The sequence below is a fragment of the Rhamphochromis sp. 'chilingali' genome (assembly GCF_963969265.1).
Source record: "Rhamphochromis sp. 'chilingali' genome assembly, chromosome: 15".
Classification (NCBI taxonomy): Eukaryota; Metazoa; Chordata; class Actinopteri; order Cichliformes; family Cichlidae; genus Rhamphochromis; species Rhamphochromis sp. 'chilingali'.
Window position 1 is genome coordinate 8,960,008 of NC_137942.1, and position 21,226 is coordinate 8,981,233.

The following is a 21,226-nucleotide window of genomic DNA, read 5'->3' on the forward strand; positions in this document are numbered from 1 at the left end:
CCTGGCATTTAATAGCATGGGGGTAAGTTTTATTGCAGTGGTTAGATTAAAATATTAGGCAAAACATTTCTCAGAAACATAGATGTGCCTTTTTCTTCTCCCCCCCAAATCAAGAACAAATCATGCCTTTCATTGGGCCGCTTTGCTTGCATCTTCCCACACACAACACAAAAGCTCTCTGTGATCTCTCTTGAGGCACAAAAGTGACTTTATTTATTTATTTATTGGACACACAGGCAAATTGAGGTAAGGTTCAGAAAGACTTCTACTTTATGAACTTAAAGCCGTCGTATCCTTTTGACATAAAAGTGGAAGGTTTTCAGCCGATGGGCAGAGGGGAAAAAAGGAAAGACCAGATTTGCAGGGGGTGATTATGATTAGGCCTGGAGTTGAGTGTAAGATTAGCAGCTGATTCCAGGGTTATAGTTGAAGTTGAAAAGCAGGTTGAAACTCAGGGACTTGTCTTATGCACAGACTATGTTTAGCCAAGAATCAGTAGGACTAGAGTAAGGGTAATTGTTGCTTCTGGTGGTTTGGTGGTTATGTCCTCTGAGGTCTGTGTAATGGAGAGACACATGAAGAAATGAACTCCTCCATAGTACCCTCCCTTAATTTTTCTGCAACAGCTGCTGAACAGTGTGGTGTATGTCAAAGTGAAGAACTACCCAGACACAGTTAAGAGATGTGTATGTCCCCTTAAATCTGCCAAACATCACGCTTTACTTCTGGAGGATCTAGTTTTTCTGGCAGCTGAATGACATCATCTTTACCCGCCCTCCTGTGACAGTGCCAGACAGACACTGAGACTGCCACCAATTTGACCTCTCTCTCTCTCCCTCTCTCCATCACAGCTGACTGAGATCATGCAGCTGATGAATGCTTATTTCAGTGCCATCCATCGCCAACGAGGAAAAGGGGAAGATGCAGACATCACCATAGCAGACAGCACAGAGGTGGGCTTCCGTCACCTCCGATCAGCGCCGACACCCACACTCCTAGAGCTGCCCTCGCACCCTGTTTGAGAGGGACCCATACCCGGACACTCACTCCCCAACCCCTCAGCCAACTCCTCCGTGTGGTCCCCTGTGAGGCCCAGTCCCAGGCCCAGTCCTCAAGACACTGTGCCTCCTCCGCTGGGAATGGCGCAGCAGCCAAAACAAAGAGAGAGCTGTTTTCATTCCCCATCTTTGAAAATAAACCCTCGCTGAGCTTTCCAGCTGAAGGAGCTGGCCAATGTAGGAGAGAGGGGGGTTGGGGAGAGGATGAGAAGGTAAGGGATTCTGTTTTGCAAGTGAAGCCAGAAACCCACAGAAACCAATACGGCTGCTGATGAGGTGTCAAACACCCTCCCCCCACCCAGTCCTGTCACGCAATCTACTAGGTTACCCTAAATGGCAGTATCTCCCACTCCTCCTTCACACCAGCCTTCAAGACAATGTGAGTAGTTGGGGAAACACAGCAGCTGAGAGCTGAGACTTACGGCAACAATAAGCTGTGGTACCCACCTCATAAAGGTATGGCTTAGAATAAAGACACTACTTTGTCCTCTTTCTTTCATGAAGAGTGCCATATGTGCGCTGCCTTTTGTAGAAGGCAGCGATCCCTCACGCACTGCTGGCATAGTGCTGAGAATATTCAGTGACACAGACATCTCCCCTGTCTTTGCTGCTCTCCGTCTCTGCCACACACATAGAAACCCGCTCACTCTCACATCCCTTTATGCTGAAATGTTCATCAGAGACGTTCAGTTTTCACAAGGTCCCGGCTGAGCTTGCATTACCTAGAACTGTTGATGCAGTGAGCCATGTGAACTTGGAACTGGAAACAGATGTTGAACTCTATAGTTGAGTCATGTCGGCCGCCACTGCTACAAAACCCCTTACCTATGTGCGCTATTTGATCGAGAAATCAGAAAAGCCGTGTCATTTTCTTCATGACGCATTCAGGATCCGGATTAACTGTTTCTTCTTTCACAGAAACCAAAGGATTTTGGAGTCCTTTCTTCAGTGTCTCTACCAAATGCTCTGATTCGTCCTTCGTTGTGCTGCTTGTCTTGACTTTAATCCTTGAACTGAAATTTGGTTAACACTTGACTGATTAGGTAATTTTGCTTATGTTGACAAATATCCTAATGCAGCTGTAGTCTGCTGAAAAAAAAGGTGCTTTTATGTTATACATATATAAATATAAAAATCTCAGCCCCAGTCGGCAATGTGGATCATCGAACAGTGCCCCTACTTTAAAGAAACACTTTTCTAATCAGGCCACAGATGCTGTCTTAGTATTATTTTGTTTCAACGCTCCTTTTATGTCTTAATTTCAGACCCATACATATATTCATTTGAAGTTTGCTTTAACTGATCAGAGCTGTAGATGCTCCCTAAAGCAGCTCTTATGTGTAAATCTTATGTAGCTCCTCCTTTGTGTTCACTGGTTATTCTGAAGCCAAAGTTTCACCAAGTCGTGGGTTTGAGCACGGACCAAAGATGTGCGTATTTTAATAAGCTTTTACAAGAAGAAATTAACCAAATGCGGACAGATTCCCTAATTTATATGCAACTCTTTCCACTTGTATTAACATTTTCCTGCTGTACACGTCTTCTTAGTGTAGTATTTACAATGTAGGAATTTAAGACAGTAGATGCTTTGTAAAGATAATAGTCCAGTACTGTCTGCTACACTGCCCCATGCAATATAACCAGCCTAATTTTCATTTTTTTTTCTCACCATGGAAGGCCTTGACAAGTCATTGCAGTCTGCCCTGTATCCTGCTCAGAAGCAGGTCTTTGCTTTTTCTACTGCAGCTGCAGGCAGCTCCAAGCTGTATGAAAAGGAAAGAAGAAAAATCAAACTACACGTTTTTTCTTTGTATTACGCTTGTTTGTATGTTGCATGGTACCTTTCTATTTGTGTATAGTTAATTGCACTATTGTTTGTTTTGAAACTAACTTGAGAGTGCAATAAAAAAAAAACTATAAATACTGTATGTAATTAATAAAATTTTTACCATATTGTCTTTGGTGCTGTTTTTCAGCCTCATCTATCCTTTTTTATTTTGAGAAATGTACGTATGTGGTGCCCAGACTTGTGAAGCATTAGGACTATTGTCTTCCTGTAGTTTTGAGGTAACTCAGTTGTGCTGTTAGTGCCAACGCTTTTTACTGGTTTATAAGAATAGCTGGTTGAACAAGTAATGCCAACGGTCTTTGTTGCCCTGTGGTTATGCGCCGTTTAATTAGTCGAATGAACAAACATCAGGAGCACAGCTCTATTCCATTCTCATACAACCGACCAGGTGTGTCTTCAGATAACATCTGAGACATTTCAGGTAAGAATTAAAATAATAGAAAATGTTTTTATTCAGTTTAAAACAGGTCCAACAGGCAAGCGAAATGTAGCAGTATATTCACTTTTAGACAACACAGGGGAAGCCAGTGAATCAAGAATATTTACAGGCATAGAGATGAAGTGTTTAAATTAGATATATCCTTGTACTGTGTTCAGCTGCACAAACTCATTTTCTTTAGAGGACAAATGCTGTTAAAATGTCAATGCTGTTTTTATGGCAGGTATTTCAACACCATTTATGGCTCCAATCCAACTTCAACTTGACATTCTTGTTGGTCATGTACTGTGATAACAAATGAGCAATGTGTATCAGCAGCATACAGATGGTACAGCGCACCACATTAACCAGCATGCTACTGCTTTCTGTCAGTTCCATCTATATGCAAGGACACCTCTCTGCCTACCAAGTGCACAAAAACTAAAGTACAGTACTTTGTATAAAAATAGACCAAAACAAGGCAAAATGTTGATTTAGACTGAGGATAACTGTAAATAACATTGCTGCAAGAGATTAACAATAAAAATACAGAAACGGGTATATTTACAGATGTTTTGGAGACAACAGCTGTTGATGCTTTGTACAGGATTTTCTATAATTAGTGCTCTTTTATTTCACAGAGCTGTTAAGGTTGAGAACACTTCATATAAACTGGGGGTTCAGAATCTGCAGGATGTGATGCATTTACTTTTTCTGGTTAATAGTCATGAAAGTCTCTAATTTGGAGACACAAACACTGTTATTACATGTTAAAGCAAGCCAATAAATATCGTTTTTATCCAGAAAAGCAGTTATAGCCAAATAACTATTCTGTGATATCTGTGTGAAAGAAAACTATTTTTGTCCAGAAGCGAGAATTAAGTATAAAAGACAAAGTCTGTTCACTGTTCTTGCGTGCCCCAGGAAATATAGTCAGGCCTTGTTGCTGCGCTGTACTCGTCTACCAGCTGTTGGACAACTTCCCTCGAGTTGTCCAGCTCATCAAAGTTGTCCTTGAATATGTCCTCTTTGCGGAACTGCTCCAGGAAGGCCTCGCGCTTACGCAGTTTGTCGTACTGCCTGCATGTCCGCTCAAACAACTGCGGGACAGCAAAAAAGAAAAAGTGACATCAACGCTAACATCCCAAAGTGAGAAAAGAACCAAAAGGTTCTTTTTCAGATTTTTTTTTTAGAGCAATCACATTTTCTGTTTTGTTTCTTTGCCTTGGTGTTACGGGAAAGAAATGAAGTCTATTGCATGACTGAAACTTCTGTGTAACACTAATTTCCCCTTGCTTTAATTTTGGAACCTACATTCATGAGAAAACAAAGCACAGCAATATAACCACCAGTAAAGGCTTTCTAAATCACCTTAGATTGAGTAATATAATGAAATGACATGGCTATAGCTTCTTTTAGTTTTACAACTCGTTTTAAACCAGTAAAAAGATTACTTAGTTTTGAGGAAATGTCTTGTTTGGCAGCATGATAATCCAAAACCTAATTTTTCCTGGAATCCCCCATGAAATGCTGCTTGGGCAGCTCACTGCATATCCTCAACTATGAACAAGGACAGATTAAGGTCTCCACTACATAGCTACACACTGGAACTGAACATAACTTTCCAATATGCACTTACAGAGGAGATACTTGTGTGGTTGGCCATCATCAGGCCGCTGACTCGGTGAGCTGAGGGCAGGTACGGGGACTTTCTGGACAGAGCCACCTGGATGCTGGCGGGACCCCAGGGAATAAAGCTGGCAAGTTTACGTTCCCGGATCCTTTGGAGGCTTTTATGTACCTAGAGTCAGTTCACATATGTTTAAATATAGTCCTAACATAATTATGTTGGATCAGTTCAACACCTCAGACAACAGATGTACAATTGTACCTGTGTTGGGTCAACTTCCCCCTGGATGATGTTGAGGATGGCGATGTAGCAGTGGCTAGGCTGCCTCTCTCTTCCTGTGGACACCATCACATTCTTGGGTTGTAGGAGTCTCCTCATCACGTCCAGCACTGTGGTTTTCCTCACACTAGCAACCTGAGACACAGCAGGGTGATTGATTTCAAACGCAACACCATCGGAATTATTTTCTAATTTCACACGCATCACAAGGGACGCAACTCACCGACTGGTCAGTAGTGAGAGGTGTGTATCCAGTCATAAGGAAGTGGAGACGGGGTGTGGGGATGAGAGATGCGATCAGGCCAATAAGGTCATTGTTCATATAGCCTGGGTAGCGCAGAGTGGTTGTGCTTGCAGACATAATGGTGGAAACCTGCATGTATGAATGTTAAAGCAGACATTGACAAATTAAGCTCCTTTGAAATGTTATTTGTGCACTATATGCTCAATAGCTGTGTTTAAAAGACAGATACTTTATTGATAGAACAACTAAAATTATTGATCAGCTCTAGTGAAAACACAAATTTTTCATCTTCCCACAAAATAATAAAAATATATTATAAAAAAACAAACAAACAACAACCACGCACCCAAATGTAAATCAAACCCTAAGCTTTTCTTTTTTTTTGCCACTTGGCCCTAAAAAAAGTGTAGCTCAAGTCAAGCACTTTTAAACTGTTTGGAAAGTGAAGCCAAGTGTGGTTCTTTTCAAGAAATCTGAAATCCATTTTAAAGTTCAACTAACTTGTCAAACTAGTTTGTGCATCTTGTAATTTCTGCATTGGGCGCCACGTCTCGCGCAGTCTGTCTCAACATTTGTCTTTGTTCAAATACATCAAGGAAGACTGCAAACTACACCTATAACTAAGACCTGCTGACTGACAACCAAAAAGAGAGGCAGAGGCTCTAACACAGTGTTATATCACTCACTCACCAGCTGATTGATCTGGGAGAATGAGGGGTTCTGGATATGCAGCCTGTCGGTGGCAATCCGATTTAGAGCGGTGTTATCCAAAACCACCTGACGCAAAGCACAGTTCACATACAAAGGGCAATGATTAGACAAATGAAGAGGAAAAACAAGGGAGAGGGAAAAACTCTCCAGCAAAACAGTATAGTGAAAGCCAATACACTACTACAATGTTAAAGAAAGGGTGAGAGGATATCGCAGTAATGATGCAGTAAAGGAACCTCTTAAGAAGCAATACAGTGTGCTGTTGTTAGAGGAGTTGAATATAAAAGACACACTGTACAGTCTCAACAGGGGGACCAATTCTTGGGCAGATTCTATTAGCTCTGCGGCTAATTTAATCAACATGGGGGCCTTATGCAAGACCCTGGAGGAAGTAGGTATTAAAGGGGAAACACCATTAGACTGTCAGAGCATCTCAGACTAATACAATCACCAATTCAGGACTTAGATTTAATAAGTTCGATATTAGATAGGATTTGCTAGGGCTCAAGGCTGGCACTCCAATTTGCTTCTTTATTAGCCTGCTAGACAAGTAGTGAAGCAGCCTCAAGAGTAGATCTTCAACAAAGGAAAAGATAAGAGTTAGACAGTCTCTATCTGTCAGTAGCATCATAAAACAAGATTGTGCAATTCAAAATATAAACAAAATGCCATAAAAAGCATCCATCAAAGGCACCGTCAGCAATTAAGCTGTAGTGCTTAAAGCCAAGTGTCACATAATTTCACTTTAAAAGACAAATTACAACAGAGTAGTCAAATTGGGGGGAAAATATTTAACAGTTTTTGTATCTGTGTTATAATGTCACACTGAAAAGTTAAAATTAACATAAAACAGACCTTAAAGAAACCTTTTCAGTGAAGTATGGGTTCCTTATAAAAGGAGATAGCTACAGTAGTATACAGACTTTAAGTACTCACTGGCCACTTTATTAGGTATACCGTGTTAGACTCCCTCTGGCCTTCAGAACCACCTTAGTTCTTCATAACACAGATTCAACAAGGTGCTGGACACACTCCTCAGAGATTTTGGTCCATATTGACATGATAGTGTCTCATAACTGCCGCAGGTTTGGCCTAGCCCTTCTTCCTCTGACTGCTGACAAGGCATTTTTGGAGAACTGACACTCCCTGGATATTTTCCTTTTCTTTTTGGGGGGGCCCCATTCTCTGTAAACCCTAGACATCGTTGTGTGGGAAAAAACCCAGTAGGTCAGCAGTTTCTGAAATACTCAGATCAGCCCATTTGGAACCAACAACCATGCCGCATTCAAAATCACCTTTCTTCCCCCATTCTAACTCAGTCATGTTAACCAAGTCTAGATGCACAACATGCATTGGGTTGTTGCCATGTGATTGGATTTTTAGATGTCTGCATAAACAGGAAACTAAACAGCTGTACCCAATAAAGTGGCCAGTAAGCACATGTTAAGACATCTCATCTCAACATGTTAAATTTTATTGGGTGGAATAGCTGAACAATTTGGTTTGTTTTAACTTTATTTTGCATGGCATGGTTATAGGGTTTCCAAAAATGCTGATTGCTATATCCCTATGCCATCTTGTGAGATTATTTATGTCATTGGTGTGTAATGATGCCAAGAAAGCAATGGGATTAATTAGTATCCTTTCTTTTTTTCCTTTTTATAATGCTGCTGCTCACCACGCAGTCTGCATTCTGAGTGAGTCTCTTCAACGTCAGCAGTGAGTTGTATGGCTGAACAACCACATCACTCATCTCATCCTGGTTTGGGAAGACTGAGTAAGTCTGAACCAGCTTCTTTGGGTACCTGTGGGACAGAAATTATATATTATTTGCTCGTACTATACTGCAAGAAAAAGAAATACAAGGGATCAAGTCGAGTATGTGCATGCGGACCTGTCATTGAGCCTCTCCAGGAGATAGGATCCAAGCCCCGAGCCTGTCCCCCCAGCAATCGAGTGACACAGGACAAATCCCTGCAAAGACAAAGGATCACTCAATACCTTCAATTTCAAGCTACAGAGTGCGCCACACATGTGCGAACCTTACTGTGAACTCTTCTGAAGCAGAACGTTAAATGTGCCTGTGGGTGTGCAAATGCCTCTTTTCCTCTGCAGTTATATAAATGGGAACGCAGCCCCACCTCACAAATAGGCTCCCTCACCCCCCCAAGACAGCCCAGTAATACCTGCCTTCTTCACTCGCCCGGCTATTATCACCAGACATACCGCACGCCACACCCTGCCAACATACACATGCCCACAGCAGCTCGGCCCACCTTCCTATCCAATGCACACACGAGTGCACACACTAAATAATAATGTGGGGTCATAATGTGAATGAGTTACAGAAATTGCAGACCTTCGAAAGGAAATGCGACTGTTATTTTATGGGAGGTTGGCAGCTGAAGAAAGTTCACCCCCCCCCAAAAAAAAAAAAAAAAAAAAAAAAAGGACGCTAAGAATAATAGTGAGGCATGGCTAGGGCTGTGCTGGTTTTAAGATGACAGGCTCTGGCACCATTTTAGCATGCCGTTTCTATCAAGTCATTCATTTCTACATGCATTTTACCACAACAAAAACAAAACGCAAGCCTTAAAGACTGAGAGAAATCATGCCTGAGTAAAATCCACCACTCCATAACAGTATTCAGACAACGAATGGGTTTACTCAGTCTAGACTGAGCTTCACCTCCAAAAAGTCACTGAAAAGAAACACAAATCAACCCCAGAGACACCAAAACTGCCCACGTGACCACAAAGAAAGACAAAATGATCGCAAAATGACAACAAAGAGACACTGAGACACCAACTGCTCCACTACAAAGAGACACAAAATGACCACAGAGCGACACAAAATGATGACAGACATTACCAGTTAACCAGATCACAAAGAGACAAATGGAACTGCAGCATGACCACAAAACTACAAAGAAACACAAAACAAGCTACAAGGTGTAAGTATATCCATATCAGACAGAAAATCCCTGTAATTTCAACAGGTTCAAAAGTAATCCCCTCACATTAACAACAAATACCTGACACTTTAATGCATGAATAAGGTTTAGGCTACAGTTTCAAGCTGCTCTTAAAAATGTAATATTTCTACACACATCCATATCAATTTACTCTTAAATCAATTTTTAAAATTCCACACTGCCACAGCCTCAATCGTCCCAGCCCTCTGGGATAGTCAGTATGTGATAAAAGATAAACTTGCCTCCAAGCTGTCGCTGCCATCTGCCTCTCTGTCAATAATGTCGAAGATGTCTTCTTGAATTTTTTTTCCCTAGAGGTAGAGAATCCAGAGCAGATTTTAGATGTGTTATTAAATTTTTTATTGAGATTAACGGGGTAAGGGTAAAAAAAACAAAAAGAAAAAAGTAGGTTATATCAGGTGATCACCTGTGCATAGCCACTAGCCCAGTTGTTCCCAGCACCTCCACCATGCTCAGACAGGTAGATGTTCTCTGGGTTGTACAGGTTTGCATATGGGGAGTTAAGGATGGAGTGGATCACGCGGGGCTCTAAGTCGAGGAGAACTGCACGAGGGATGTAGTGCTCATCGTCAGCCTTTGGGGTTTTAATCAAAAACAAGCGGTTAGATGAAAACACTGCAGTGTTGAGCTTGTCGTCTCCCTGCAGGAGCTTGGTTCTTACAGTTTACGATACAAGCATGCCACCTAGTCGCAAATAATATGATTGCACTTCAGCTGCATAGAAGCATCATCACACTGGAGACGTTGTACACTCTGCGGTGCAGAAAATGTAGGCTGATTGTACATAGCAAGAGACTATGTGCTACGAAGCAGAATACTTCTGCTCCACTTACCTGATAGAAGAATACATCCTTTCTGTCGGTCCCTTCTGTAGCAAACTCCTCAACAATCCCCTCTGGACTTATGCCATGCTCAGCACACAGCTGCTTCCAAAACTCAAATCCGACTGAGTAACAGGGAAGGGGCACAAGTAAACAAAACATGTTCATTTTGACTACTCAAACTGGTACAACTTTACTCTAAATGCACGGATGCCCGTTACCATAAAATGCATATCATAAAGGCACCTGATGGTAACCACACAATATGCACAAGTTAACATTATGTTTATAGACACTATTAGTCAATTGGTAAGCTAGGATACAAGGTCGTTGTTTCTGTTACATTTAAAGTTAGCTCGACTTATTATTAGCAGTTAGCTACTGTCGTTACACAGCAGAATACATGGCAATCTGATGACATCTCGCACAGCTAACAATAAAAAAAGCTGTAGCGGTTTCAACGCTATCAACGTCTTTGCACGTACTTTGGTTTCCGCACTGTCCGAGCTGAAGCGTTATGATTTCCCGCGGCATGTTCCGTCTTCAGTCGCCCCTTATTTAGCTAGCTCTTGTAGTCTGCCTGCTAGCTAAATAATAGAAGAAAATAGCCACTGCTTTCACACCGCTTCACCTCTGCCCGCTCCTTCCCGCTTGGTCCTGCGGTGACGCTTCAAGCAGACTTCTTCTACTGTTGGTTAGCGAGTCGCAAGGCGACTCTAAACGTGTGCTGCCACCGGTCGTGTCGGAGTGTGTAGTGCTGCAAGGAACCGTAAAATATGCCTTACATCATCTGTCAACCTGTCCATCACCAATGCAAGCAAGAAGGGGCTCAGAGACACTCTTACTGCACACCCCAGCTTGCTTTGTTGCCTGGTCTACACAATGCAACTCTTTCTGACCGTCTATATGCTTTTCAATCAAGACTCTGAAAGCAAACATCGCATCTGTATTGTTCTTTCTCATTTTTAAGCCAGACTGCAGCTTCCTGATCATCACCTTTATTCAATTTCTCTTTCCCATAGCTTCATTGTATGGCTTATCAGCTTTTCGCCCAAGTAGAGCTTTGAATATTATCCCTTGTTCTTGAAAATGTATACCAACACACTTCTCCATTCCTCAGATTCTCCATTCTCCAAGATTGTGTTAAACAATATGGTTAAAAAATTCCACTCTCATAGACATCTCCATACCTCCACACTTATGTAATCTTGGCCAACTGCCTCTCCACTCTTCATCCCCTTCATTCTCTTCATAGCTACTTCCTCCTTACTAATCCTCTGCCCTTCCTGATTCACTAACTGTCCTCCATCTCTCCCCTCTGTTATTTTCGTTATTCATTAGCTCTTCAATGTACTCAGCACACTCTTTAGTACAGCTTCCATCTGTAATCAGTCTAACCTGCTGCACATCCTTTCATTATAAACATTATATAATAATAATAATAATAATAATAATAATAATAATAATAATAATAATAATAATAATAATAATAATAATGTTCCCCTTGTTTGTATTCATCAATGTCATTATAGAATGTGACCACAAGGGGACAGTGTAGACACATTTTAAAATGCTCAACTGTAAATTACAGTAGCTAAATAAACAGGTATACAGTTAAATTTAGATAATTTAGACAGGGAAGTAAAGTTCTTTTCATAACAAGCCGTTTTCATTAATAGGTCGTAAGTAATGAATTGTACGAGATGATATTTTTAATAGGCTTAAAATCATGATGAATAAAGAGGGAAGAAGTGGGTGGTTGTGGACAGCTTAATCGAAAATGGGTTAGGTTTTTGGTGTGGAAAATTACAGTCGCAATAGCGCTTTCATTTTCAACTTTGCCGACGAAGTGCTTCAAAATAAGCAAAGATGTTCCTACTGCACCTGAATGCCTCATGACGCAGGGCCAAAGTGTATTGTGATTGGGCCGCTGACGGCTCAGAAAAACAGGTGACGCCATATTGTAAGTTCTCCGAATCGAGCGCCGCATTTCTGCAAAAAAAATGACAAAATAGTAAGTGTTAGCTGCTTTTGAAACGTTTATCCATTTGCTTTGATAAAATATTTTATTTTAATATAGTCAAATGTGTGTTGTTAGACCATAATAAAGTGGTTTGGCTGGCGTCATTTGCTTTTAGCTTAAAAATCCGTTAGCATAAATGTTAGTGGAGCGGCGCTGTGGCGCTCCTTATGAAGCTGTTTACATGGTTCCACTTAGCTTAAATCTTTATTTTACAGGCTTACTTTGTCAGGAGTAGGACGCTGAGATGACTCACACTGGAACAATGCAAGGGGCAGACGTGGGGGATTGCTCTGCTAATCAGAGCGCTGATATCTGCCTTCGAAGTCGTTCATGCTCTAGCGAAAGAGATGGCCAAGTACGAGCTGTCAAAGCTGCTCTCCAGTCCAGGCTGGGGCCCTATGAGCCTGTCCTGACCTACCTGCAGTCTGTCCTGGTCTGGGAAAAACCCTTTCATTGTGTCCTTCTCTACATTGTGATCAACGTTGTGTTCTGGTAAGTTTTAGCTTGTGTTAGTTTGTGAGTTATGTTTCCTCAGTGTCTCTGTGTTACAGTTGCCGACATCCAGACAACACCAAGAGGCAAGACAGCGTGACTGGAAGCAGATGGTTCTTATACACAATGCAAATATTTTGCCTGTCAGTTCAAGATAAAGCAGCTGGCTGAGTGGCGGTACTATTTTTATGCACACTCTGCAGGGACTTTTCACTCAACTTTAATGCTCCAAACTGTTGCTTTTAATCTTGAAATCTGTGTAATGCTGTGGATTATCTCTACCAATTTTACCAGTGAGCCTGTAAAGGTCAAATCTACAGTTAGTGTCATGGGGATAAGAGGGGAAGTTGTTTCACTATATGAATATGTAAGTATGTTTGAGTGTTTCACTGGGCCAAATTTTGGCTTACTTAGTTGACCTGGGTATTGCTAGATGTACAGGAAGGATCATTGACCTGACACATGGAAAGAAAGCCTGACTGGTGGGCATGTTTGCAGAGTTCTGGCGTTCAGCCTGAATTTGATTAGACCACCAAGCGTTTCAGAACGTTTACACTGCATCTGCTTTATCTTTGCTTCTGCACACACATAATGGTGCAGGCCATTTTCAGCCCAGAGTGATGCAGCCGTAACCCCAAAGTGACTGAAAGTTAGACATTAACAAGGGCAGCCGCTCTCACAGTAGGATAGGGTTGTCCTGATTTTCAACATACAGGTGGCGGATGACAAACTCGTGAAACCACGAGCTGCATTTTCAGTGCTGAGCACTTGTTGTGTTCTCATTTTTCAGTGACCCAACTTTCCATAAACATTTTCACATTGCTTTTGTTACTGTCACTTCTAATTACAGCATTAACCCAAATACTGACACCCCTTGTTCTGCCAGCAAATTCTTTGTTAGGTTAATCTCTAACCGGTGATTGGCAGAATCCTGCAGCATTGTTGTTCCCATTACATTTTGGAGTCTTGTGATCTGAAAATGGAGCAGCAGTTGGGATTTAGTTAGGGTTGTGTGCAAGACAGAAAGATGGAAAAAACCCTGAAACCTTATGTATAGTTAGACCACATTTTTTACAATATGAACATCTGTTAGTCTGTTGGATTAATATCATCTAAATGTTTATTGATATAATTGATATTACAGTAGTGTGTGGAGTTAAAAGAAATGGTCAAATACTCTACTTACTGCCAACCTTCTTGTTTAAAATACATTTGTGTAAGACACCAGAGGGTGGGCTTTCTTTCTTATTCTGACTTTGACAATAATAAATGGAATTTGCTCAGACTGTCTTGCGGTTTAATTAATTTTGCATTAACTTTTTAATTACATTGCTCTGTGATTGTTTATGCCTATGAAAGCAAGAAATAGATGCACTGTGTTCATGTGTTTTCTGTGGTTTATCCCCTGCCAGGTTCTTCGCTCTGACCTCACTGCGCCTGATATTCCTGTCGGCATCTGGCATGGTTGTACTCGTCTGTCTAGATACCTGGAGAAATAAGATCTGGCCAGAGATTAGAGGTGCTAAATTTTGTCTCAATGTATATTTGTATATTTAAGAGAATACATCATATTCTGCATTTTCCTTTTTTTCCGCTTCTGGAATGTCATAGATTGTGCAAAATGCAGCCAATTCAATCCCTAATGTACTGTGGCTGTAGCAAATGTACTTTTGTTCCTAGAATAAATGTGACATCAGTCAGCAGCCTTGTACTCTGGACTTTAAAATGATCTGTATTAGTCATGAAACGGTTCATCTTTGGCAGTGGTTTTTAAAATCCCGAAGACACTGTAGATGAAAGCCAAGCAAATGTCTAAATAATGTATACATATTTAGACAGTGATATTTAATGTTTCTTAAAGTGATGAATGTTCTCTCCCTTTACAGTCAGAAAGCTGGATGAATCAGAAAATGAGAGGTTTGTAGCCACTGTTGTTGTTTTTTTTGTTGTTTTTTTTATTCTCATATTGCAGCATTAGTTGAATGATAAGGAGTTGATTAAGCAGTAAGGAGTTAAATGATTGTGTCCCTGTCTAGCTGGGGTCTGGTGCATCCTGGCACCCTCAGTGTGCCTGAATTGTGCCACCATATTGCTGAGGCCTGGGTCAGTGGAGTGGTTGTGAAATCCAGTATTGTGCAGTACAAGCGTCAAAATCCTGGCACAGTGAGAGCTACACACAATAACACAATGACTTCATTCTGTATCACAACACCTATTGTATGATTTTTAAGTTATCCCTGTTTGATTTACCTATTATCCTTTTCTAATTTTTTTTCCTTCACTGGTTTATTAACTCGGTCACACTAGAGGAAAAATAGGCGGTTGACCAATGATTGCGCAGAATTTTTTTCACATTGGGCGAGCAACTTGTGGTTGAGCATGCAACCTTTGAACATTCAACCATCAACCTTTGGGAGACCATTTTTTAATCACAAGGCGACCTGTTGGGAGGCAACACCCAGTCACAGTCCAAGTTGGACTTATTGGAGTCGCTCAGACAGTTTGGCAGAGGCTTGAAGAAAATTGTTGTCTAATTTGTAAACACAAACAGTTGGAGTCGGTCTGTAACGATGGACACAACTTACATGTGACGATTATCTTTGCAATAGATCGTTCTAGTCAGCTGCTTGTTTTCTTGTTATATTCCTGTATAATATCAGTTACTGAGCAGCTATCTTTGTCCAGTTAAATCACAGTTATTGCTGTTTTATCATTGTCACTTTAAAGACTGCAACTGACTGTGATTTGTCATTGTCCTGCTCGCCATCTTTAAAGTTACCATTTCGAAGAGATTCCACATGTTCATTGCACGGGGTTGGAATACTTTTGGTCGTGATACGGTCTCCTGTTTTCCCTAGTGTGACTGTAGCTGTGGATAAGTGCACCATGGTCAACACGATATGGTGTTGTTGACTATTTTCTGTGTGTGTGTGTGTGTGTGTGTGTTTTTTGTTTGTTTGCTTGTTTTTTGTTTGTTTTTGTTTTTCCGGCTCTTCTGTGACAGTTTTGCATCGTGACCTGTGGAGTGTTCAGCTGTTTGGCTATCATTGGACGCTACATTCCTGGATTAGTGCTCTCCTACTCTGCTTGTGAGTCCGAGCAGTTTATCCAGTTCTAATTAAAAACCCACGCCTCTTCACAGAACTATGTTGGCAAAGAAACTCTGCCTGACTAGTCTAATTAAAAGTGCATGGGTGGGGAAACCAGATCTGTGGGGGCTCAGTACCGGGGCCTGATCTGTGAGGTGATTAAAATGTGGATGAGGCAGACCAGGCAGGAGTGAAAGAGCCAGGCAGAAAGCTAAGGAGGTCAGACAGAGACCAAGCTAATCTCCTAACCTTCAACCAGTAGGCTGCAAAGCTGGGCAAGGAGGACATCTGACGTCTGAAACAATCCAAACATCAGCTTGTACTCTACATATTAAACCTCTATTCCCTGTCCCTCAGTTTTTCTTTATCACAAAAAAAAGTCAACAGGCTATCTTTCTGTAGTGAAATACTGCACTTTAATAGAAATGTCCCTCTTCTCTATCTTAACTAGTATTCTCTCTGCCCCTCCTCTAGTGTTAGCTACTCTCCTGACTCCTCTGGCAGCCTATCACAAGCTTTTCCAGCATCTTGGCATCAAGCTGGAGCCAGTCCTGCAGCGGCTGGACTTCAGCGTTCGTGGATACATGATGTTAAAGCCCATTGACAATCAGTGTAAGTTGTAAACCAAATTGTATCGTGTATATTTTTACTAGAATTGGAAGCTAACTGGATTTTATGTAAATTTATTCGTTTGAGATGAAACTGTTGTTAAGACAATTTCCACTCAGTAAATGAGACCAAAGTGCAAATATCAGAGTAGAGATAGTGATGTAAAGTGGGTTTTTTTTCTTTGTTTGTTGATTAATCTGTTAATCAGTTCTAATTTTACAAACCATTTCTAAAACTGGTTGTCCTGCACACTGTGTATTTAACTACTACAGTTAAAATAAGCTGGACTCAGTAATTATTTGTTGTCTTGGTCACTCCACTCTGCAGTCCTACGAAGACCTCTACATGGTGCAGCCTCGGGTGAAGCCAGTGACAGTGAGGAGGAGTTGGCCGCTTTTTGCCCAACAGTAAGGCTGTTGCACTTCTAAAGCTCTTAATATTTTAATCAAACTGTTACTCACTATGCCTGCCTTTCTATTGTTTAAAGTCGGGGACATCATTCCTGAAATTTGTCTTCAAATATAGTTTTTGTTTTTGTTCATATTGTGATCTAGTAATTATGTCAACATACACAAAATGCTTCCTAAAGCAGAAGTAAACTTTTATATTTAAAGTGTTCATAATGAGTAATGTGAATTTGTGAAAAAAATCTTAGTCTTTACAATTCTATAAATTAAAATTTAAAGTCTGTCCAGGTTTTTTTTTTTTCTCTTTTAGTGAACATGAGTTGTTGTTAGTCAACAGTGTTGGTTACAAGGTTATAAAATGAAACGAAAGATGAAACATTCACTGCACCTATTGCTTTTTCAGCACACTGTTAGCTACAGCAGCACGTCAGCACCATTTCCTGTTGTGGTTAGGAACGTCACAAAATGTACCTGTTTATTTTTGTGTTAATGTGTGTTTGTGGCAAAGCCTGCAGACGGTAAAAGGATGAGAAACAAGCAGAGAGTCAAACTAAGAATGTTTCTCTGTTTATGTCAGAGTCGGAGTTACCAGCTTGACTGCCATCTTAAAAAAATGCACCACAGCACAGCCTAAACCATTTCATTTTGTCTCCTAGTTTGATGATGCTGTTGTTGCGAAGGAGCTTGCACTGACCGACTCCGAGCATTCTGATGCTGAGGTTTCTTATACTGACAATGGAACATTTAACCTGTCACGTGGCCAGACCCCACTGACTGAAGGCTCTGAGGGTATGTATGCCAAAAAGACGGACTTCTTACCTCGATTTCCTGGTTAGTTCATGCTTCTGATCTTCTCCCTGTCTGTATTCCGGCCAGATTTTGACAGGCATAGTGATGCTGAAGAATCCTTTGCCCAGGACCTCCCAGACTTCCCCTCCATAAACCCTGATGCCACTCTGATGGATGATGATGATGACACGAGCATTGGACTGCCTAGCCTGGGTCTGTCTGGGCTAGCTAGTCACCGGGCTTCAGTGCTGGATGTGGAATCTCATCTTGACTCAGACCAAGAGGATCTAGATGCTGAACTTTCTCTTAGCAGCCTGCCACCTGCCTCTAATATCACTGGAGACTTGGCTGGAGTCATTGCCAGCAACATGATCCAGGCAGCAATAGCCGGGGCACTGCAACCACGGCCTCCTGCTGCCCAACGCAGAGAAGGTCCCCCCAGGGCCGGGGCCCACCGAAGCTATCGCAAGCAGTCCAGCTCTGAGCTAGACACAGACTTGGATGGAGAAGACTTTGAGATGCTGGATCAGTCTGAACTAAACCAGCTGGATCCCTTCAGTGAAGGTGCAGGTTCTAGACGGGGAGAGAGCCAGGGGTCTAACTTTTTGTCTAGCCTGCTTGGTAAACCACAGTAAGGTGTGTGTGTCTGTGTGTGCACAGCTTGAATGTGTGTTGATAAAGTATGAGAATGTGTGTGGGAGATGGTTTTAGGTTCCAGCACCCCTGCTCCTGATTAGCATCAGTTTATCACTGTGAAGTATTTCATATTTTCTATCTTTTCAGACTCTCTTTGCTGTAGTTTGAAAATGTGATCATCCAGAAAACTTTTACTTCGTAGGCTGAGCAATAGGTAACGCAATAACATACATAAAACACATTCAAACATTAAATATACCAGCATTATTGAGCCTTTTTGCAGTCTTGTAACTTTACACACCACTCAGTTACAAGGTACAAGTACTTGTTGACTTCAAATGAAAGCCAGAGGCCATCAGATCTTTTCTACACCGAGGTCTAGACATACAGGGCTATTAACACAGGACCAAATGTGACATTCCTCTTGGTTGAGCTGAGCCATGTTTTAGTACTGATACTGTGCAACAGCCTTTTATATAAAAGCTTATTTAGGCATTGCAGTATTTGGATGTATCAGCCCTTCAATAAGTAGTAGCTCATGTTCATGTTGATACTCGGCTGTCTTTAACACGATCTGATGGAAGAGGATTAATTTGATGGTGCACCATCGAATTCATTTAGAGAATCATTTAGACAATTTAAACACTTGACAGCAGTTGCATATTTAGTCAGTGATTATGTTCTTCAATGAAGGTGAATGATATCTGGATAAAGTTCAACATTTTCTATTTTCCTTTTCTCTTGACTAACAGGAACGCATTCAAAGTTTATTTTGTCACAATAGTCTTATGTGGCCCAAAGTAGCTCTGTTACATTTGTGTTAATGAATTTGTTCCTCACATCAGAACATGCTTCTTTTTCGCGTGTGAGTAATTTCTGATTTTATTTTTTTTTCCATTTTCCTGCCCTTTAAAATGGCTCAATTACCTTGTGTGCATGTTAAATACCTGGAATGAGCCCTCGGGTTTGTTTGCGATTCAGTTTTTTTTTTGTTTTTTGTTTTGTTTTTTAAAGAAAAAATTTAAAATAGTCTCTTTATGTCTTACCACTCTTGTATTCTATCTGGTTGACCTTCAAACTGACCTTCTTTTTTTTTTTTTTTTTTTTTTAAAGAGAAAATTATATTCTCAAGGCTCTTTTACAATCTTAATAGGCGACCTTGTTTACATCAAGTTTGGATAGGAAGTTAACCTCATATCTTTTTTTAAGTGTTATTTTATAGTGGCTTTTGCTGGTCGGCCTGATTTCCTATACATGGACAAACCATGTCTGTATAGTGTTTTAGAGTGGAAATGGCACTTGAAATTTCCATGAGCCACAAGTGAGATTTACTGAAATGCACATATGAAAAGTTAAAATGCTGGTTGTTTAATGGAGGGAAAAAACATCACTGTTTTCAATTGTGTTATTTTGAGAAGAAAATCGTAGCTGCAATTTTAGCACAGTATAGAAAAAAATCTGCTGGATTCAGAATTTAAATAGAACAATGTAAACTGATGGGAAATTGCAGAAAATAAATGTTACTAAATTAGTTGGACTTGGTTTGACCATATCAGTTAACAAGAATGTTTCTGTAGGCTGTTCTATGAGAAGTCCTCATCATGAGGGATTTGTAGGCTGTTTGTAATGTAATGTGCATAGTAGTGCATTTCCTTCTGTGTAACTGGTTTTGATATGTTTTGATGTGCAAATCATATTAAATAAAATGTTTGCAATTAACTGTCTCTCTGTTTATCAAAGGTGCTCTTAAGGCAATTCAGATGTACTTCATTTAATACCGAAAAGCTCTGGAACAACTAGAAAACCAGTCACGGCCTAATTTGACATTTGTGTTTTATTCCGTTTTAGATGGATCATCATAGCTGTGGACTTCAAAGAGCTGCAAGGGAATTTGATTTCTCTAAAGCAGTCTTTGGATAATAAAAACATTTTGTGTCACATTTGGTCACATGTCAAAGGTGTCCTGTTGGCCATTTAAAGTACAGTTGACTCATTGCCATTGTGGTCATAAGGTGATAGACATAGTCACTAACAATACACAGGTTGGCTGTGGCATTTAAACAATGCTCAGCAGGGGAAGTCTCAAATGTCCCAGGAAAGGGTGGACCAAAGACCAGCTTTTCAGTGTCATTATGTTTTTGTTTAGGAATTTTTTTGTTCTTCAATTCCTAATTTTTCTGTTTTGGAGCATTATTTTAGGGTCCCCCCGTGACACGTTTGTTTTCATTTTGTTAGACATGGCACAGTTGAAAATAAAAGAAGACCACACTAGTTTGTCATGTTGTGATATTTTGATATATTTTGATGACATACTTTTTGTTGATCTTATTATATAATGGGTAAATATCACCTGGCAGTAGTGATTGTGTTACTATTTATTGCGATAGTGTTCTAGGGTTAAGCAGCCCAAACTGTGCCTAGAAAATATGCCACACATGATATCACCACCAGCACCAACATTTGTTTTAATGTTTAGATCAAATTCTGATCCTACCATCTGAATGTTACAGCACAAATTGAGACCCACCAGACCAGGCAACGTTTTTCTAACCTTTTAATTTGATGAGATACCCAGTAAGATTTTCTTCTGTAGCCCATCTTTCTTCAAAGTTCAACATTTAGAGATGCTCTTCTGTATATCTTGTTTATTGCACCCTGGTCATTCTCCTCTGACATTGAGACATTTTCACCCAGAGAATTGCAGCAACTCTTTTCTGATCATTCTCAGTAAACCCGAAAATATGGTTGTGAGGGAAAATTCCAGTAGGTCAGCAGTGTCTAAGATTCTCAGACCAACAACCATGCCACGTTCAAAGTCATCCAAATCTCCTTTTTTCCCTCATTGTGATGCTTTGTTTGAACGTCAGCAGGTCATCTCGACCATGTCCACATGTCTTCATGTATGAGTTGGTACCATGTGATTAGCTGAATAAATATTTGCGTCCGGGAACAGGTTAGGTTTTGGACTGAATTGACTGCTTCTGAGAACAGCCAAATAAAAAGAGGTGTCACTCTACTTTTTTTCGGGATATCGCTAACGACATGGAATGAAGAAGGAGATAAAGTTCTACTAAACATAAAATAATTTAAGTAAAAGAACCATTGAGATACTTTAAACCTGTCATACTTAATAACTTTTGGGGCAGAATTAACAGAGGGGCGCTCAAACGCGAAGG

The 21,226-nt window shown here is 40.7% G+C and overlaps 3 protein-coding genes across 3 annotated transcripts in view; 2 read left to right on the forward strand and 1 right to left on the reverse strand.

Moving 5' to 3' along the window:
* Positions 1 to 4,292, forward strand: part of plekhh3 (pleckstrin homology, MyTH4 and FERM domain containing H3) — a 41,192-nt gene extending 36,900 nt beyond the window's left edge. Inside the window, exon 13 of the mRNA XM_080904847.1 lies at positions 852 to 4,292. Coding sequence (XP_080760973.1) covers positions 852 to 1,022 — 171 coding nt within the window. The 3' untranslated portion in view covers positions 1,023 to 4,292. The remainder of the gene's footprint in view (positions 1 to 851) is intronic.
* On the reverse strand, positions 3,323 to 10,682 carry tubg1 (tubulin, gamma 1). Its single transcript, XM_080904849.1, has 11 exons — positions 10,491 to 10,682; positions 10,018 to 10,130; positions 9,591 to 9,758; positions 9,406 to 9,474; positions 8,084 to 8,163; positions 7,868 to 7,994; positions 6,169 to 6,255; positions 5,458 to 5,607; positions 5,217 to 5,369; positions 4,965 to 5,126; positions 3,323 to 4,425 (listed from the first exon to the last, which is right to left on the reverse strand). The coding sequence occupies exons 1-11, from the start codon at positions 10,537 to 10,539 to the stop codon at positions 4,228 to 4,230; spliced, it is 1,356 nt and encodes a 451-aa protein (XP_080760975.1). The 5' UTR covers positions 10,540 to 10,682; the 3' UTR covers positions 3,323 to 4,227.
* Positions 10,683 to 11,935: 1,253 nt separating this feature from the next.
* On the forward strand, positions 11,936 to 19,157 carry retreg3 (reticulophagy regulator family member 3). Its single transcript, XM_080904848.1, has 10 exons — positions 11,936 to 12,019; positions 12,244 to 12,520; positions 13,933 to 14,039; positions 14,407 to 14,437; positions 14,557 to 14,683; positions 15,525 to 15,609; positions 16,084 to 16,221; positions 16,546 to 16,625; positions 17,282 to 17,414; positions 17,502 to 19,157. Exons 2-10 carry the CDS (start codon positions 12,273 to 12,275, stop codon positions 18,047 to 18,049), a joined length of 1,497 nt encoding a protein of 498 aa, XP_080760974.1. The 5' UTR covers positions 11,936 to 12,019; positions 12,244 to 12,272; the 3' UTR covers positions 18,050 to 19,157.
* The last annotated feature ends 2,069 nt before the right edge of the window (positions 19,158 to 21,226 follow it).

What these genes read in the sequence shown, in the direction of transcription:
- tubg1 (XM_080904849.1), bottom strand. Translation starts at nt 10,539, where the DNA reads ATGCCGCGGGAAATCATAACGCTTCAGCTCGGACAGTGCGGAAACCAA. An exon ending in ATGGCAGCGACAGCTTGGAG is followed by an intron (nt 8,164 to 9,405) that starts GCAAGTTTATCT and finishes TTGTCTTTGCAG; the next exon opens with GGATTTGTCCTGTGTCACTC. An exon ending in CTGGAGAGGCTCAATGACAG is followed by an intron (nt 7,995 to 8,083) that starts GTCCGCATGCAC and finishes TCTGTCCCACAG; the next exon opens with GTACCCAAAGAAGCTGGTTC.
- retreg3 (XM_080904848.1), top strand. Translation starts at nt 12,273, where the DNA reads ATGACTCACACTGGAACAATGCAAGGGGCAGACGTGGGGGATTGCTCT. An exon ending in GTGATCAACGTTGTGTTCTG is followed by an intron (nt 12,521 to 13,932) that starts GTAAGTTTTAGC and finishes ATCCCCTGCCAG; the next exon opens with GTTCTTCGCTCTGACCTCAC. An exon ending in TGGCCGCTTTTTGCCCAACA is followed by an intron (nt 16,626 to 17,281) that starts GTAAGGCTGTTG and finishes TTTGTCTCCTAG; the next exon opens with TTTGATGATGCTGTTGTTGC.